Source organism: Equus asinus, chromosome 21 (assembly GCF_041296235.1).
Source record: "Equus asinus isolate D_3611 breed Donkey chromosome 21, EquAss-T2T_v2, whole genome shotgun sequence".
NCBI classification, from domain to species: Eukaryota; Metazoa; Chordata; class Mammalia; order Perissodactyla; family Equidae; genus Equus; species Equus asinus.
In genome coordinates, this window is record NC_091810.1 from 43076894 (window position 1) to 43097073 (window position 20180).

The window sequence follows — 20180 nt, forward strand, 5'->3', positions numbered from 1 at the left end:
TATTATCATGCAAAAGCCATTTTATGGCGCCCAGTGAAGAGGGTTGGGCTGCTGCCCCAAGCCTCTGAAAGTCTTCCTCATTTTGGGCTTCCTCTAAGCAAATTGTACAATAGTTTCCCCACACCCGAACCAAATATTTCCTTGAGCTTTTCATTCATTCTACCTACAATCTCTTCCCCCTACAGTAAGGTTTCTTCTTGCACTAGGTCTTTGGGGCTTGACTTTGATTGACTGTGAATTGATCAGCTGCCTTTTTATCGTGTTTTTAATGTGCATTAATCTGAACCAGATTCTAGATATGTGATTTTATGTTTATAGCACCACTTTGAACTCTCTTCATGGTCACGCACATTTGTCTGCTGATTTTGTTTTTTCTTAGTTAATATCTCTTCAGTATGGAAAGTAAATGTAGAGAAGTATGAAGATGAAAATAAAAATCATCTGCAGTCCCGCCCTCTGGGGTAACCCCTGTTAACATTCCGTATTTTAAACAAGGATCTTCTTGCCCTTAACTCTACATGTGAGATTTGCCCATTGTCATTAAGGTCTTCTCAGAAAGAATGTTTTTTAACAGCCATATTTTATTCCATTTTATGGTTACTCTGTAATCAATTTAATCCCTATTGTTGAGCATTTTAGGCTGTTTATAGATCTTTGGCTTTTATAAATAACACTCCTGCTGAGGGGTTTTCTCCCCCTATGTTATCCTAATGGAGGGCCCACAAGGAGCTGTTTGGTCCAAGCAGTTCAGAGATGTGTCTGCTGTTTGCTAATGAATGAAAACATGTAAAAACAAGCACAAGTGGTAGCAGTGTAGTCGATGATGTAATAACTATAGGTAATGTCCATTTCCTACTGACCACGTCTCAGGCACTTGGCTAAGCCCTTGACATACTTTATCTTATCTAATCCTTACTATAACTTTGTGAGGTACTTGTTACTAGGCCTCTTTTACAGATAAGGAAACTGAGACCCAGAAAGATTAACTTTCGAAGGTCCCTCGGCAATTGAGTTGACTTGAAGCCATGTCTGTTTTACTCCAAAGCCTGTTGTTCTTAACCCAAATCCCTGTTTTGTAGTCGAAAGACTGGACTCAGTTCCTATTCCACACTTTCCTTGTGCCAGTCACTTAATCCGCTGGTACTCAGATTTCTCATCTATTAAAAGGGGGCAAAATGTAAGAAGCTGCCCAGTGCCTCTCCCAGGATTAGCGTAAGGGTCAAATGTGACGGAGGCCACCCAGCTGGGAAGTGTTATTTCTCAATTTAAGTTAATTACTCTAATCAAGCCTTATATGAGAGATTCCTCCAGGTTGCTATTCGAGAACACTTTCCAATCCCAGCCATAAGCACTGTATATTTTAGTTTAACCCATTGTAGTAGCAGCATAGAAACATGTTTTCCTCTTACAGTCCCACCCTAACTTCCAATCCATTTAATAATAAACCATCTGCTACAAAATAGCAATGGTAAGTGTAGAGCATTTCCCTGGATTGAGCTCATTTTGGAGCATATTATCTTTGGCTGTAGAGACCTTCTGTTTTTGGAAAAGGGCGAGGGAGCCCCCCGCTGAACAGGCGGCTTTAACAAATCAAACCTGTTCCATCATGCCTAACCTGCTGGGTTTACATTTCCTCTGACACGTGTAAAGGGGCCCCCTTTTCCCACCTGACAGACAGTCCCCTTTGCATCTGCAGCATCTTTTCCACATACCCAGCTCAGGCATAAACATGAGCACCCATTTCCTAAATCTGCATTATCTGTGCCTGTTATGGCCTTTGTTATTTTAGCTGCCAGTAGTTATGAGCTTTGGGCTTTTGACTGATTTGCTAGGCCAGATTCCCTCATGGAAACTCTTGCTTGTCCTGGAACATTTTTCATTCCAAGCTCAGAATCTCCACACCCTGAGGGGATGGATGTACATGTTTCTGTTTTTATGCGGTCCCTCCCAAGGCTGGGTCCCTCTTTTTGAGTTGAGCCTCTCCTAGTTACTGTGGACCAGTGTTTCTCACCCCAGGGGACATTCAGCACTGTCTGGACATATTTTGGTAGTCACAACTGGAGTGGAGGCACTACTGGCATCTAGTAGTTAGAGGTAAGGACACTGCTAAACATCCTGTAGTGCACAGGAAAGCGCCTCATAACAAAGAATTTTCTGGTCCACAATGTTAGTGGTGGCAAGGTTGAGAATCCCTCCCATAGACTGAGAAGTAGCCTGAAACTCATCTATTTGGGCACATGTACCCCATCATTACACTTTGAATCTTACCCTAGGGGAGGCAGGGTAAGATGTTGATTAAAAATTGGGGGGAGTGGGGGTGGACTGAAATAGATCTGACTTGGATTGTCATTGTGAGTTCACCATTGGCCTGAGTTTAAATTCTGGAGCATCATTCCTTAGCTGCATGACCTTCAGCAGAGTGTCACCTTCTCTGAGTCTCAAGCTTCCTCATCTGTAGAACAGAGGTAGGAATCCTTACCTCTTGGGTATAGCAGGGCTCTAAAGTTCCCCTCGCAGTGCCCAGCATATACAGGCTATTCATTCATTAAGCAAAATTGTTGAGGTGCTACTGTGTGCCAGTTGCAGATGAATCCATCAGGGAAGAGAACAGATAGATATCTTTGCCTTCAAGGAGCTTACCTTCTTTTGGGAGGAAACAGACAAGTCAGAAACAAACCAGTAGATGATATCATACAGCACATGGTGAAAATAGAGATAAATAAAGTGGGAGTAAAGGGGAATGGGCAGTGGTTGGGGTGCTGGAAGGGATGTGACTGTTCTCTCTCAAGAGGCATCCCCGTCTTTGGTTTTCTCTTCTAACAGTAGTCACATGTTCCTCCCCAGCTGCAATCCTCTCATTTAATTGTGCCCATTTGTACTGATGACTTGTAGGGGTGTAGGTCATGGTGTGTGGTCAGCGCCATCATGAACACCAGCCCTTGGCTTGGGCTTGGTTGGCTGTGGGGCGTCTCCACGGCCAGTCGGCTGCTGACCACATACCTGCCCGTGTTCTTTATTTCTTCTTTGGGATTCTTCCTTTCCACATCCTTTCTCTTTCTAAGTGGAGTTTAAAAAGGAGGAAATGTTTGTTTTAACCCAGCCTAAGGAAAGGTGTAAATCTAAAGTTTGATTGGTCAAAGACCCACTCAGTCGTTATTCCTAAAACTGAGGGAAAGTATTCCCTCTCCTTAACTAGATTTAAACTCCTAGAAGGCTGAGTCCCAGCTCATTGAAACTTCCCCACAATGTATGATTTGCATGTAAACAGCAGGTGCAGCCCCTACAGTAGAAAGAGCTCAGGCTTTGGAGCCCAACAGATCTGCTTTTGAATCCTGCCTGGGCAAGTGCCTTACTTAGCCTCTCTGAGCCTGTTTCCTCATCAGTAAAATGGGAATAAACTCCCATCATGCAGGGTGGTTGGGAGGATCAGAAAGAACTCATCAGAAGTGATAAGCATGGGTGGGCATGTAATAGCCCCTCTGTGATACACATGGTGAACTTCGTCCCCATCCCTTCCCCCTCAGCACTCCAGCCCAGAAATCACTAAGGAAACAGAACAAGGAATTCTTAATGATAGAACTCACCCAGTATAGCTCACCTCTCTCTTTTTCCCCAAACTGCAACAAAAGGAAATCCCCAACTCTGGGAAGCTTCTCAATAAATACATAAAAATATGCTCAATCTTATGTTCCAAACATGAAACTGAAATTAAAGTATAGGTGTTTTCCCTATCCGATTGATAATAATATCCTGTTGATGAGTATGTGCAAGAAGTGTCCTATCATATAACTTTCTGGGGAATAGAAAGTTGAACAGAGTGTTCAGAGGTCAATTTGGCAGTACATATCAAATGTTAAAATGTCGATGCTTCTGGGGCCAGCCTGGTGGCACAGCAGTTAAGTGCACACGTTCCGCTTTGGCGGCCCAGGGTTCACCAGTTCGGATCCCGGGAGCGGACATGGTACCATGTGACAAGCCATGCTGTGGTAGGCATCCCACATATAAAATAGAGCAAGATGGGCACGGATATTAGCTCAGGGCTGGTCTTCCTCAGCAAAAAGAGAAGGATTGGCAGCAGTTAGCTCAGGGCTAATCTTCCTCAAAAAAAAAGTCGATGCTGCTTAGACCAAGGAATTCTACTTCAGGAATCTGCCTTTCAGAAATACCAGCTCAGAAAATAAAGGATGTTCACCGAGCACTTTTGTAATAGCCAGATACTGGACAGGACTTTAACGTCCGTCAGTTGGATGTTGGTTAATCCATGTGGTCCATCTGGACTGCAGCCATTGAAAAGAAGGAGTGACTCTGGGGAGATGGAAATGTTTTGGAACTAGGTAGAGATGGTGGTTGTACAAATTGTGAATGTACTAAAGGCCACTGAATTATTCACTTTAAAAATGGTTAATTTTAGGGGCCAGCTCTGTGGCTTAGTGGTTAAGTTTGGCACACTCTGCTTTGGTGGCCCAGGTTTGCAGGTTCAGATCCTGGGCGAGGACCTACACCACTCATCAGCCATGCTGTGGCGGTGACCCACATGTAAAGTGGAGGAAGACTGGCACAGATGTAGGCTCAGGGCTAATCTACCTCAAGCAAAAAATGAGGGATATTGGCAACACATGTTAGCTCAGGGCTAATCTTCAGCAAAAAAAAATAAAGGTTAATTTTATGTTGTGTGAATTTCATCTCAATAAGTTATTTTTTTAAAAGACTGCATCTTATATACTAACATGGAGAAACATATTGTTGAGTGAAAAGAGAAAGCATTCTGTTTTCTGTGAATATTAGCAAATGCATAGATAAAGTTTGGAAAGATCTAGAACAAACTTAATAGCAGTTACCTCTGGGAAGTGGAGTTTGGAAAATGAGGCAATTTGTACTTGATTTTATAAACTTTTGCGATGTATGAAAATTTAAAGTTAGCATAAATTATTTTCAAACTGGTGGTGAGGAAGGGGGAGTTTGAAGTGGGTCAAGGACCACAAATGTAACAAGGTGGGTGGTTGGTTCTCTCAAGGGAAAGTAGAAAATGTGTTTCATTTTGAATCTTCTTTTTTGTGTTTTCTTCTCTTTCTGCTCTTTAACTCCTGCCCTGGCTGGCATCAAAACCACAAACTGAGATGAGCAAGTTACTTGATGACTCACTTTGCTTGTTTTGACCTTTCCATGCCTGTGGCTAATTGATTCTGAGAGCTGGGGATCTGCAAGCATCAGTCTGGTCACTGTTTATAAGAGCCTGTTTTCTAGAGATCACAGGGATCTGCGAGATAGTGAACTGCATCCGATGCAAGTCCTTTCTTGACCAGCACAGGGCTGGTCCAGCTCTCATGAGCTCATTAACGAGCCCAGGAGCTCCTGGAAGCCTGCGCCAGCCTGAGGAGCTGTGTTGCTGCTTGCAAACAGAGGTAGCTTCCTGCTTCCGTAAGGTTGTGGTAATACACTGAAGCCTTTTGGAAGTTTCTTTTTACATTTTTCATTTATTCATTTTTCTTGAATTATCAAAATTTGTAAACTAGAATAAAAATCACCTATAATGTTATCAGGCAAAAACAATAGAATTTTGTGGTGTTCCCTTTGTATCTTTCCTCGTGCATTTTTTTTCATAATTATAAACAGTGTTCATATATAGATTATAGTTCTGATTTTATTTGAACTTACATAGAAGGGATTTTTAGTTGTTAAAATTATCTCAGAATTGTCTTAATGGATAGATAATACTTCATCAAGCAGATGAATTATAGCTTATTTGACAGTGCCCTTATATTGAATAGTTCTCTTAAAATTTTCTTTACTTTCTTAAATTTTATTGTTGAATCTCAAAATATTTGGAAGCTACCTTTGAATGTCTTAGTCTTAGTGATGACAGCTCATATGTCACATGCAAAATCAGTCCCTGCCTTCAGGAAGTTCATAGTTCAGAGCAGGTGACCAATAAGTATAAGAAAATGTGATTATTGCTATAACAGAGATATGTCCAAATTGCTCAGAAAGAGTGGGTGAATATTGGTGAAGGCTTCCTAGAGGAGGTGTTTGTGTTATGTCCTGAGGACAAGTTAGGAGTTAGCCAGTTTGGAATTGAAAGAAAAGAATTCTAGGAGAAGAAGACTGCTTGAAGGAAACACAGAGGGATGGCAAAGCATGGTGCATTTAGGGAATGGCAGATAGCGTGGTAGGGGTGGAGAATAGGGACTAATGGGTGAGTGGTAGGAGATGATCCTATATATATAGACTGTGGTCAGATTATAAGAGGCCTTCTGTGCCAAACTGAGGAATTGGAACTTCACACTAAAGGCCACAGACATAAAGGAGCACTTGTTAAATAAGAATGTGGGTTTTGAGCACAGCAATACCTCACTGCTTTGGCAAAGTTTCCAGTAAGTGTGTTGAAATCCTCTAGAATGAAGGCTGAAGGTGATGCACTCAAATTTCTTCTTGATCATTTGTATTTGTCAAGAGAAAGCACTGTAATAGCATGTTTCAGCCACGAGGGTGGACTTTGGGTGGTTAGACCACCTGGAAGTCTACCAGGGCCTCTTTGGAAAATACTACTTCAGGAACAGGCATCATTTGCTGCCAAGATGGTATTTAGTATGTATATTAGTTGGTACTTTTTGAGTTGGCAGAACTCCAACTGAGATGAATGTCAACAGAAAGGGGAATGTGTTAGCCCCTTAGTCTAAGAGTGGCTCTTTCTAGCTTCAAGCACAGTAGGATCCAGGGGCACCAACAATGTTGGTAAAGCTCGCCCCCTCCTTCCCTCGGTCCATCCATCTCTCTTCCATCCTTCATTCTGTGTCCCTTTAATCTCTCCTATAGTAGACTCTTCTCTGTGACCAGAGAGTTGCTGTAAGAAACTCCTGTTTATGTTGTCTCTTGAGCTCACAATCCCAAAGGAACAAAGACCTTTCTCCTCTTTCTCTCATGAATCGCAGCAAGTTTCAGGAAATCACGCACCCCTCTCCAAACCAGGGTGGTGGAGATCTCTGATTGGTCAGGTCGGGCCCAACTATGTGAGACCAGATGCCCAAGGATAGTGGGGTTCTGTTCCTAGGAGGAGGAGAGGAGTACTCGAGAGACTTTTTTCTTTTTTTTTTTTTGAAGGACATCCACTACTGTTAATCCTTGTCCTTCTGAAGAGCAGATGTCCACCAGAAAAACGTAGGGCTCATTGCTGTCTGAGAGCTGCCTTCGTGCATGTTCTTGTACTGTATCCAGGTCTCACAGAACGGATACTCCCAGCACGTGTGTGAAAACGGCCCCTTGCCCAATTTTCCTTAGCACGTAGGCTCAAGACAATGCCCCACTTCCCAAAGGCCTTGTGGCGTTGCCCTCTCTTTCTTGCAAATGTCTGATTTATGATCTGTCAGTGACAGGAAGCTGCTCAAAGGATCCACCCAGTCCTGCCGCTCTGCCCCGGTGACGGTTTGTTTTCTCATTGTTTAGCGCTCCATTAGCTTCCGCAGTGAGAGCCGGCCTGACATTCTCGCCCCCAGACCCTGGTCCAGAAATGCCACCCCCTCGAGCACGAAGCGGAGAGACAGCAAGCTGTGGAGTGAGACCTTCGATGTGTGCGTCAATCAGATGCTTACGTCCAAGGAAATCAAACGACAGGAGGTAGGCTTGGGACCCATGGAGTTGACCATGTGTCTGGAACCAGGTGTACTGTGGGCGAGAGCCAAGCTGGGGTCTACCCTGAGGTCGCCAAATCAATTCTTAATTGTATTTGTAGAAGGAGGTATAAACCGAGGTGTCAAACCTTGTAGGCAACTGAGAAACCAGCATCCAGCTGGGTGGGTGTGGCCCCCACTTTAAAAAGAAACTGATGTGAAAATCTGAATTTACAAAGAAGATGAATCAGGAAATGTTTATTTAGGATCCTGGAGTTCATAAAAATAATTGCTTTAGTTATATTTTGATAAGAACTTCTAGAATATTTTGAAATATTCATTTTATAAAACTGATTCAGTTTTGTGGAAAACTTTTGTATGGAATGTAGTTAATTTCATTCCCTGTAAGTTTTCTGTATTGATGGCCCTAAAAGGCTATGATACTATTACCCTTTATAGAGAGCTCGTCATGTGCCAGACTGTGCTGAGCACTTCAAATGTGCGTCATCTAGTGAAATCCTTGGAATATCCCTTTTTGTGGAGAACCTGACATTGGCCAAAGGGGTACTTGAAAACTTTCTAGGTTTTTGACACAGCAGTTCTTTTCTAGAAATCTGTCTGCCAGGTGCACTTATACACAGATGAAAAGATGTGTGTGCTAGGTTATTCATCACAGTAATGTTTATAACAGGGCTAGAAAGAGCCTGAACATCTATTACCGGGGACTGGTTAAGTAACGGATGTTCATACATGGAATACTATGTAGCTGTAGGAACACAAGAAGCGCTGCTATGTATGTATGGCTAAGGGGATAAAGCAGGGCACAAAATGGGGTGTGTAGTATGATACCATTTATGTAAAAGAAGAAGGAAAAATGAATATGTGTATATATATATATATGTGTGTGTGTGTCTGCTTATGAAACTATAAATTGTTTCTAGAAGGACACACAAGAAACTGGTAACATTGTTGCCTCCTGGAACAGGAACTGGGTGGCTGATGAAGGAGATGAGATGGAAAGTTTTCCCCATGTGCCCATTTCTGCACTGTAAATTTTGAACCATATTAATGCATTATCTATTCATAAATGAATAAATAAAGCATTTAAATATAATATGTGCACTGAGAAAATCCTGTGTAGAAATATGGCAAAAATCTTAACAAGATGGTGTTACAGGTAATTTAAAATTTTCTTCTTTATACTTTTCTGTGTTCTCCCAAGTGTTAATAGTGTGCATACATAATTTGTACCGTCTGATAGTTGGAAGGAGGGAGGGATTGATTCTGCAGGTGAGGAAATTATTAAGGCACAGAGAGCAGAAGGTTACCTACCTAGGAAGTTAAAGAGTCAAGATTTGAACCCAGGTCCTGTCCTACTCCGAAACCGGTGGTCTTCATGGTGACACTGTGCTGCTCCACCACAGACGCCTGACTGTGGTGTATCCCAGTGTGGAGTTCTGTGCTTTTCTTCTCCCAGAAGCCACATTTGGTCAGTCAGACAATCAGGCCTATGTAAGTGAGCTCTAGTAAAACAGTTGTACAAGGAGATCTGAGGAAGGTCGAAGTAAAGGTTAGTTAATTGTATCATGCCAATCCATTTCCTGGTTTCGATAATGCACTATAGTTATATAAGATGCTGCCACTGAGGGAAGCTGGGTAATGGGTACACAAGACCTCTCTGTACTATTTTTGTAATTTCTCATGTGAGTCTATAATTATTTCAAAATAAGAGGTTAAATAAAATAGGTACCAGGAGGGCATGACATGGAGGCTTTACTGGGCCCCGTGAAGGACCACCATGTGCTGGCCTCCAGCTCACCATTCTGCCTCCCCCTGCTTTGCCAGAGAGCACACTCATTGTCCTGCGCTCCACCAACCCCGGGGATGGAGGGTCTTCTCCAAGCCTGCTCACTTCTTCCCTCTAATCTGAAAGAAATTAGATATTCTCCAAACTATCACCACAAACATGTAGTCCTTTAATAATGTAATGTTTGCCAACAATTTAGACTCCTAGATGAGAGCGAAAGAGTGTACTGTGCGTCATAGCTCTTAAATTATGATGGCTTGCTAACGCCAAATTAGAAATGGTCCATTTACACACTGTTGCACATAGCCGGCTCCTATAATTTTATTGTTTTATCATGTAGGGCTGAAAAGTAATATAGAATGGATTATCTTCACCAGATATTTAGACTGATAAAATATTGAATTCTTCCTACAGTTCCAGCCTCAAGACAAGTGGCTGATATGAATAAAGCTTTTTGTTGGGATTCACCTTCTGTTGACTAGAAGGAAGACAAATTGTGTTGGCCCAGTTAATAATATTGTCATGTCCATCACTGAGAACAGACTCTGAATCATTTATTGTGATTGCCACTCACAGCAGAGACACAGAACACATGGCTCAAAACTGTAATTATTTCACCTAAAATAGTTCCCTCTTATTCAGCTGCATCAAAGTTCTGTAACATGAAAGATAACTTGTTAGATTGGAAACGTATGTGGAACCTCTTTCTCCCACGAACAGATAAACACATCATACAGAAGTTTTGCTAAATCTTTCCTTTGTAGGTTTTAGCCACTGGATGCATTTACTGCAGGTTAATTTAACTTTTTAAGAATCCGTTAGAAATACTTAAGAAATATGTAGATATGGGGCTTTGGGCACTGGAACCAGCACTGTTTGAATTTGGTCTCATAAATGGAGAGTTCAGCGAATGCGTTTTATCTTTTCTTGCAGGCGATCTTTGAACTTTCCCAAGGAGAAGAAGACTTGATAGAGGACTTGAAATTGGCAAAAAAGGTAATTTAAGTGCAGTGGTCATTTGAGTCACCTCGTATTTTAGAATTTCACAATTCTAAGGTTGTGCTTTAGGAGCACTCTCTTTATAACTAAGACGAGTCATTGAAAATGGAGAATCTGCACAATTCAAGCGGTGGAGAAGACGGCTCAAAACGAGAAGGTTCTCTGGACCCCGCACATTTAGGGGTTCACCTCTGCGTGTCTCTAGTGCACCTCAAGGAGTATATGTCAGCTTAATCAGAAACTGTTCCTGGAGGCCTGGCTTCATGTGTGTTTTGTTGTCTTAGAAATCTCACATGCTAGGCCTCCTTATCCATGGAAGAGAATGTGTGGATGTCTGAAACTGGAACTGTGTCTTAGAAATAAAGTCATCTGAATCCCATAAGGGGACAAAGTGGTTGAGTGAGGCAATTGCATACTATCATGTAAGTTAGGGTCTTTCATATGGAAACTTGTTTTTTAATCACGTTGTTTGTGGGAAGGGGGAAGAAATTCATGCCATGTAGCCTGCATAGTGTTGACAACAAACCTTCCTCGAAAACCTTCCTATTCCAGTGACCCCCATGGAGGCTTCCCCCTACCTCATCCAGACACCTTCATCTGATATTCACAGCTTCCTCAAAGAGTCACAGGGTTGGAAAGATGCCTCCCTTCTTTTAAGTGTCCTTAGTCCCAATTTCTGCTAACAGGAAGTCCTGTCTGTAGCGTTCCTGAAGATGGCCATCCAGGCTTTGCTTGGACACAGCCAAGAAACTGAGTTATAAGCAGGGCTGCAGAGGAGGAAGATAGGAAGGACAAAGAAAGCATTTAACTCTGGGAGACATCTTGCAGGTGAAATGTCCAGCTCCTCCCTCCTGCATCAAGATTTCCCAACCCAGGCGCTTTAAAATGTTTTACTGCCGTCCTTTTGCTTATGGTGATCCTATCTTCCTAGAAACCCTTCCCTTTCCTTTCAATCATCCATATCCACCCATCCTCCAGGAACCAGCTCAAATCTCAGTTCATTCTTCAACAACATTTACTGCCTCCTTCTCTATGTCAAGCAGCCATCTTTAAAATCTCCCTTGACCATTCCAGCTTTAATTCTCTGACCCTCTAGAGCAATTATGATTTGAAAATTTTTGCTGCCCTGTGACATCTCCATTTTTAATCTTGAACTATTTTTTAAACATATATTTAGTTTTCCGTGTTTTTTTCTTATATTCCCAATTAGCTTTTTAAAACTCCTTGAAGGCAGGGGCTGTGCCATTTGAGTTCTTGTATTCTGTTACAGTGCCCTGGCTATAATTGTATGTTCTTGTGGTTTAATTATCTTTAATAAGAGGTAATAAGATTGGCAGAGATTTTGCTCTCTTTGCTTTAAAACAATAGTAAAGGATGCCAATTACTTTTTCTTTTCTTTCTTACTTTATATAGGGACTAATTGAAAAAGCACCTGCTAATAACCAATTTTGTGTAAAGTGGGAGTATTTCAAGCTGCAAAATCTTCAATAAAGTTAATTTTTAAAACGTTATACAAATCAAATCTGCTCTGTACTTAGGATTTGTGCCTTTTCGTAGATGTATGATATACTAGAATAAAAAAGCTTTGTAAAACATCTGCTTTGGTTTATCAACAACCACAAAAGACTCAAGGCAATGCTGGATTTTCATCTGCACCAGGCACACCCATCTGCTGTTTCTGGAACATTATGGGAGAAGTTGTTGGAGAGAGCCAAATATTTTATTATTGTGTAGGGCCTCTCAGAAGCATTTACATTAACAGGTTACTTCCTCTGGTTTTAAATGTTTACTTCCATCCTTTGCCCTTTTTGTGCAGGCCTATCACGACCCCATGCTGAAACTCTCCATAATGACAGAACAAGAGTTGAATCAAATTTTTGGAACACTGGACTCTTTAATTCCTCTGCATGAAGGTATCATTTTGTTCCCAGAATGAGTCGTGACTTGTAGCCTTAATTGAGTTGTCTCATAACAAGTCATGATTACGTAATAATGTGAGTAACCCAGAATCTACTTCCAGCCCTGGTCATATTTGAATGCCTAACAAAGTAAGCATTCTGTTTGTTTTTTTTACCAGAGCTCCTTAGTCAACTACGAGATGTTCGGAAGCCTGATGGCTCGACTGAACACGTTGGTCCCATCCTCGTGGGCTGGGTAAGAAAAGTTCTCTGAGCTCGATTGAAGCTAAATTTCAATAATGTAGATGGAGTTTCATTTTAGCTAGACTTTTTTATTGTCAAACATTGGTTTCACATCAGAAAAAATTAAAATAGCAAATTCTTAGTAAAATTTATCATTGTATTTAGGCTTTGTGTCTTCAAAGCATGGAGACAGGTTTTTTTTCTTATTACAGATTTACTGAATTTAAAGATAACATGGCCTTTTTGCAATAAAATAAGGCACACATGAAACTGTTACTCGTTTCACATCAAATAGAGGAAAACTAGTTAATATTCAATTCAGGCCAATTACTGTTGTAATTATTACCATTTCTATTCCAGTAAAAATCCATGGACATATTCCTGTCCATCACCAGAAAAACCTTTATTCAGGCTACAAAAAAACTCATGGTCAAATGTAGTTTGATAAACAAAGTAATAACTAAATGTTAATATTTAGCATATATCTGATCCTAAGAAACTTCATGGGACAGCTGGGTATTATGCTGACGTTCATCCCCAATAACCCATTCCCTTTCCTTTAAACAAAGAAATCAGCTGTGATCTCAGATTAGGGTTTCTAAATTTATGGTCCCAGGCCTGAGTTTGTGTTTTATTGGGTGCATGATGTTGTTGTCCATTTGTTTAGTTTACTCTACATGAGGCTTGCACTCTCTATTTTGCCAAAGTCCCCACCACTCCCTATCAATACATTTCTGTTTCCTTCTGTGAGTCCTTGAGCGGTCCACCCCAGCTCCAGGTGTTTTTCATTTGTTATGAAGCAGGTAATGAAAGCAGATTACTTTGATGACTTCTTTCAGGCAGAATTAGGGCTCTCATCCCTATCCTCATCCACACAGTGTTTCAGAAAAATAGGCAGGAAGTGCCACAACAGCAAGTGTTAGAGTCATTCCACTGTTTGGAGGGTGTTGTGAAGGTTTAGATTACCATGTGAGTTTTGTTTATCCAGTTACATTTGTATTTTAACCTTCCTAAAGCTTCCAGTTCCTGTTTTTTATTTGATCCCTTAACTTATGCTTCTCAGTTGCTGCCTTGATCAAGAAACTTTGAGGGTTTCATGACTTAGCTTTAGTTCAGGAGTCAATTTTAGCCCTGAGGCTGAAATATCCCAAGGACATCTGAAAGGCAAGTAATGTTCTAAGATGAATAATTTAGAAAATGTGCCTAAATATTTCAGGAGAGATATTCATCTTATATTTTTGACTTTCATTTTATTATGAGCCGTGGTAGATGTTTTAACTTCTTTAGCCTACAAAGAAATTTCTCTAAGGAGAGCCAGCCAGCTGGAGACAGAGAAGGTATAATGAGAAGAGAGAGTCTGCCTCAAGTGTTTCTTAAACTTGCTCAGTGTGTGGACTGCTTTGATGGGAGTGAGGCTGCAACTCCAGAATTAGCATGATGACTGCTCTGTTTTTGGTGAGATGGCAATATAAAGATATGTGGTTTCCTTAGACATCATATACAAATTGTCAGTTCATGCCAGAAGCAAAAATGAACGCATTTGCCTCATTATTCATTTTTTCTGAAATAAATGTCACTTTTATTAGGAAATTGGTTTGATCTGGGGTTAGTTTTTACAGTTCTTTTCTATGCATACCCAAAGGAAGCGTGACCATGCAGGTCACTGCTATCCGGACCCTTCAGGCATCAAATGGAGTCTTGCAGCTTGAAGAGCAGCCTAAAACGAAACAACTGGTCCATTGTTACCAGACCTCATGAGAAACGGCCCTTATTTATCAGGCCCGATGAGCTGTTAAATGTTTTCCCTCTTTTAACTGCAGATGTGTCCGTGCGAGCGGGAACTGTAAACCAAGGGGTACATCTGTTTGAGTTCTGGTCTTTTTAACAGAACAAAATAAACATCTTAGTGGACTTTGAATGAGAAAAGTCAGAGCCCATTCGACCCATGAAAAATTGATTTATTTCCCCCCAAAGGAAAAAAAAGTGAAAGAAAACCCTTTTAAACAAGTGAGCCTCCCAAGTAGGATAGCCCTGGCCAGTCCTTTTGACCTGAGAATGAATCAATTACTTTTACTTTGAAGACCTTGAACAGAGTGGTGGGTTTTTTCCAGGGAACCACCCGGGTTACTGAGGATCTGTCTCCCTGACCGGTCGGCCTGCTCTCATATGCCTCCCCGTCATAAAGAAACAGCTTCCTAAGTGACTTATCTTCACACTAACGTTTTCTCAGTAATAAAATAATTTATAAGTTCTCCAAGGCAGCAAGTTCTCATGTTAATTTTGGTTCTAATTAAATTTTAATTCCAAAGAGAGAGGCCGGGTACATGGAAGCAAAAAAATAGATGTCACTTTTCACAATGTTAGGGAGATAGAAAGAATTTCTTTAAAAAAAGTGAGTTTCCCTTATAAATTCTTGATAGTCTATTTAAAGAGATGGTGAGTAGTTCCGAGCTTTGGAGGGAAGAGTAGAGGAAGAACATGCTTCCGACTGGGTTTGTCTCCAGCTGAGCAAGTAGTTTTGCTTCTCTAAACTGCAATTTCTTCAGTAAAAATATTCTAGGGATAATTAATAATAATAGCTTGTACTTACGGATTCTCAACCAAGAGCCAAGCTCTGTGCTACACTTTGTATCTGCCTTATCTCATTAAAGGGCAGGAGGACATTAGTATATGCATTCTGTAAGTGGGGAAACTGAGGTTCAGAAGGGTCGCCTGACTACTAACTGTCCGAGTTAGGCTTTGAACGTTATTCTCACTTATTTCAGGATCTGTCCTCTTAACCACTGCATTACCACCTTCCATATTTTATGTAAGTGAGTGTATATGTATTTGGGAACCAGGATGTATACATTCTTCATTCTCTATCTAGTTATAGATCACTTGTGGCCTTTTCTAGCCAGTGGGCTGAACCAGATAGTCTTTCAGGTCAAGCCCAGGAAATGAGCACACAGTCTAGTGTGAACACAGGACCAGAGCCAGATTTGGTTGCCATGGCAGTGGGGGCGGCAGGATCAGAGAGAGTAATGGCCCGTTGGACAGCTAGCAGCAGTGGTTGGGGTTCCTCGCAAGTTTACATCTGATGGTTACTGCTGATTTGTTTCTCCATAATGAAAACATTGGGCATTTCCAGATCTTCTTAAAAGGCGAGGAAGTGGAAAGGAAATTAAGAGAGCCTGAGGCTCTTTTTAATTAACTCTGAAAATTTAAATTACAAGCCACAGTACCACATCTTGGTGGGGGAGGGAATATATGTGTGAAAGAGTGTGTGTGTGTGTGTGTGAGAGAGTACCAATTATTGTTACCTTCAAATACGTGGTTGAGGAAAGAATTTCTGCAGCTCTTCTTTAACACAAAGAGAGGTTTTTAATAACACGTAAGGAAAGTAGACATTTCCAAGGAATGTTAAACTCAGCAACGAACTTTTTAAACATTACTTCCTTGGTATCTTTTGAGTCACTGAGAAAATAATTTCAATAAAAGGTCTAAAAGAAGCCGCAGAATATTTATACTTTGACCCATTGTTCAGATACTGCCACAATTTATTTTTAAGCTGTGTTCCCAAACTATCAAATATTACTTGATCTGGTAACCCATTAAACATTCACTTATTCATTCAGAACACAGACTTTGAATGTCTGCCGTAAAGTAGGCCCAGTGGATACAGAAATGAAAGACCTCTTGCCACTGCCTTGGGCTGAAGCCCTCCACAGGGCACGTGGAGTGGGGAATGTGACTTCCTAGTCCAGGAAAGAGAAGCAGACACAGTGAGGCCATTGGCTGCATTTTGTTGCCTCCAGTAACTTTCTGGAAGTTGACAGCCTGTGCATTAGGAAGCATGGTCTTGGGTGCCACTCAAAGGGAGGAGTGGCAAAGGGAGATGAGCAGCCCTGTCACCGAGTCTCTGACTCCATGTTTGCATCATGTGACTAATGGGACGTGTCAGGGAAATTAGTATTTCACTGAAAGGAAGATAGTGGACCTGAAGTTTTCCCAAGTCTTTAAGCTTAAATTGTTCTTTGAATGGTATTGCGATGTTAACTATTAGGTGTAGCCAAGAATCATTCCTGCCCTGTCAGAACTAATTTAAGAGATTTTTCTAAATGCTTCCTGCATCTAATTTTTTACTAATTTTACTTTTATTTAACTTCTTGGGGTTCTTTATAATTGGTCCACCTTGGAATCAGGTAACTTAAAACTAAAATAGAGGTGCTTGCAACCAGGCCACGCAAAGGACTGGGCTGTGGAGTCTGACTTCTTGCTTTCTTTTTGTGCCATTAAGGCTTCTAGATGAGTTTCTTATGAATAATTTAAAAGAAATTGTTTTTAAAAAAATTATTTTATTGAGGTCACAGTGGTTTTATAACATCGTGTAAATTTTAGGTGTACATCATCGTATTTCAGTTTCTCTATAGACTGCATCGTAATCACCACCAAAAGTGTGGTTTCCATCTGTCAGCATACATATGTGCCCCTCACTCCCTTTCACCTTCCCCCCAAGAAATGCTATTTTTAAAAAAATAGGATGCTTTCCCCTCACCAGATATATTTGGAAGTTTAGGAAAATTCTGCACTATGTGCATAAGCAATAATTCCAGTTGTTTTGTTTCTAGCTTAGATGGGCAGGAAATGCAGACAAATTATGACAGGGTCTTAACAATCAAGAAAGTAAATGTGCAACTAAGAAAATTACTTTGTGCAAGAAGCCAGAGCCTAAAACAACTATCCATTGCCTGTCGATTTGAAGATTCCTCTGGTCTGTCTCCTCCAGCCATGCAGATGAAGGAATGCTGGCCAGGCCTGGAGACCAGTTAGGTGTTTGTTCAGTCCCAATGAGTGATGATAGCTTGTAGCTTCAATTATTTTAACACTGCAACCCTCTTTTGATGTTCCTTTCTTAGCTACCTTGTCTCAGCTCCTACGACAGCTACTGTAGCAATCAAGTAGCTGCCAAAGCTCTGCTGGACCACAAGAAACAAGATCACCGGGTCCAGGATTTCCTCCAGCGATGTTTAGAATCCCCCTTTAGCCGCAAACTAGATCTCTGGAATTTCCTTGATATTCCAAGAAGTCGTCTGGTGAAATACCCTCTGCTTCTTCGAGAAATCTTGAGGCACACACCAAATGATAATCCAGATCAGCAGCACCTGGAAGAAGCTGTAAGTTTGTCTGTTTCTTTCTCTCTTCCTTTGTTATTTTCCCTGTAATGGCTAGAGGACCAGGTAAATGGGTGAATGAAGGATCCCTGGGTACCCAGGTCTCAGGAATCTTGGTTCCAGGCTTGGCTCCGCCATTAACCATGTTTTGATTTTGCAGATCACTTCTCTCTCTGCCTTAGTTTCCTAACCTATAAAATGCAGTGTTTACATGAAATGCACTCTAAGGTCCCTTTGATTCTAAAATTTCTTGATTCTGTATAGGTGCCTGTGTAATCTATTACAGTTGCTGTGAGGGTTAAGATATCTGTGGAGATTTTAAATTGAGTATCTTTGTTTAGTTAGCAAATGGGAGTTGCCTTTTACCTAAGGCCCATTAGTGAAGTCAACATACATTTAAGATCCAGCTTTCCTTGGCCCCCGCTTGCAGTGGGGGGCCTAGTCAAACCTCCTGCTCACCATCAAATGTTTATTAATTATGGGGGAATATGGATTCCTCCCTAGCAGCAATAGAAGGCCAGGAAAAATGGGCTCCTTATTATGAGACTATTGCAAACTGTGAGCATTCTGCTCAGAGAGCTCAGTTCTGATTGCAGTACTCTTTTTTTTTTCTTTTTGAGGAAGATTAGCCCTGAGCTAACATTTGCTGCCAATCCTCCTCTTTGCTGAGGAAGACTGGCCATGAGCTAGCATCCGTGCCCATCTTCCTCTGCTTTGTATGTGGGACGCCTACCACAGCATGGCTTGCCTAGCGGTGCCACGTCCTCACCCAGGATCTGAACCGGCGAACCCTGGGCCGCCAAAGTGGAACATGCACACTTAACCGCTATGCTACCGGGCTGGCACCTGATTCTGGTACTCTTTGGGGCAGGGCAAAGGAGGATACAGACCATGGGGAGCGAATGGCCTGAGCAAAGGTGTGAAGAAATGACAGAACAGGTCATGCCTGGGGAATACCATGGATCAGTCTGCCTGGGATTGAGGATACTCTGAGGAAGCAGCAGGGGGATAGGGGTTCATATCTAGTTAGAGAGGGTTTTAAATGTCAATTTGAGACACTTTCCCTTTGTTGTATTTTCTTTTTTTTTTTTTTTTTGTTTCTAAGTGGCTGAGATTCAGGGTTCAAATCCCAGCTCCATCACTGACAAATAGTATAACCTTGGACGTGTTGCTCTCCTTGTCTTTAGAACAAGGACAGAGGAGGAAAAGACTAGGGACAGGGAGGCAAGTTGGGAGGATGCTGTAGTGGTCCAGGTGTGAAGTCATGGAAAGTTGCCAGGGAGGTGGCAGTGGGGATGGAGGCTAAGTGACCAGTTCAAAGGGCTCATTCCCTAACCGGATCTGGGACAATAACAGAAAGAGGATATGCATAGGGGATTTGAAAATCAGAAGCCTTGAACCTACTGAGCAAACTGCCTATTCCTCCCAGAGAGGGGTTTAATAATAATAAGTAGGAATAACAACAATAATAATACTAATACTTGCTGACATTTCTTGAATACCTAGTAAAACACCTTTATGTAATTGCCTTATAGGTTGTGTATCTCATTTAATCCTCATAATAAACTATGAGAGAGCTGTTCTTGTTCGGACCATTTTCCAGATGAGGCTTGGAGGGCTTAAATAACTCGCCCGGGTCCAGAGCCAGCAAGTGATGGAGTTGATGTCTGAACCCTATCAGTGTAGACTGCAAATCCTGTTCCTTTTCCACTTCTTTATGATCCTACACTGTGGGGCTGAAAGCCAGGACACTTCACTGAGCCCCTGTTGCCATTGGAATAGGAGAAAGCTGTCTGGTCACCAGACTTTGTGGAGAGGCCTCACTGGTGCAGAGCTGGGCCAGGTGCCTCTGTGTAGACACAGAGAAGAATAAGGAAGACTCTCTCCTGATTCGTGAAGTGTTTGATGTGTCTGGCAGGCCCAACACACATTGACCAGGCCCCCAGCCCAGCATGGATGGTGGACGTAGGCACCAGGGATGAGGCCCATCTCACTTCATCATGTCTGTTTTTATTACTGGGAAGAGTGCAGTAGAGTTACTCCTCTCCTTATTTCATCCTAGCGAGTGTGTGGTCTGCAGAAATGAAAACAACAAGGAGCTCGAGCTAGTCTAAATAATTACTTTTTTGAAGCATATGAGCCTGCTCTGAGTTTTACTGTAAAATTTCTTCTTTTTGATACGCAGCATGAAAGAATAACGCTATGTTTAAAAAAACACCCAGTAAGCTAAAGTTTGAATTTAAGAACAGACAGATAATATAATTGTTTGCAATATGAAAGGATGCACCAGTTTCTCTAGTGCATAAAGTGTGATGCCATTTTGAAAAGCTGAATCTGTATCTACTTACTTAGGCAGATTTGTGCATGAAGCATGGTATACCTGCAGCTGAAAATGTCCTCAAAGCAAATCTGCCCATTTACACAATGCAGGAACAGCAATACTTTTTTTCCTTCTTTTCAAAATCCTTGTGGCATT

General features: G+C 41.5%; 1 protein-coding gene across 5 annotated transcripts in view; it reads left to right on the top strand.

Moving 5' to 3' along the window:
• The window catches only part of ARHGEF3 (Rho guanine nucleotide exchange factor 3), a 284203-nt gene that overhangs the window by 252689 nt on the left and 11334 nt on the right, over positions 1–20180 (top strand). For all 5 annotated transcript variants that reach the window (XM_044754094.2, XM_070493511.1, XM_070493509.1 and 2 more), the window contains 5 exons: positions 7441–7611; positions 10345–10407; positions 12227–12323; positions 12488–12564; positions 17450–17707. In XM_044754094.2, coding sequence (XP_044610029.1) covers positions 7441–7611; positions 10345–10407; positions 12227–12323; positions 12488–12564; positions 17450–17707 — 666 coding nt within the window. The remainder of the gene's footprint in view (positions 1–7440; positions 7612–10344; positions 10408–12226; positions 12324–12487; positions 12565–17449; positions 17708–20180) is intronic.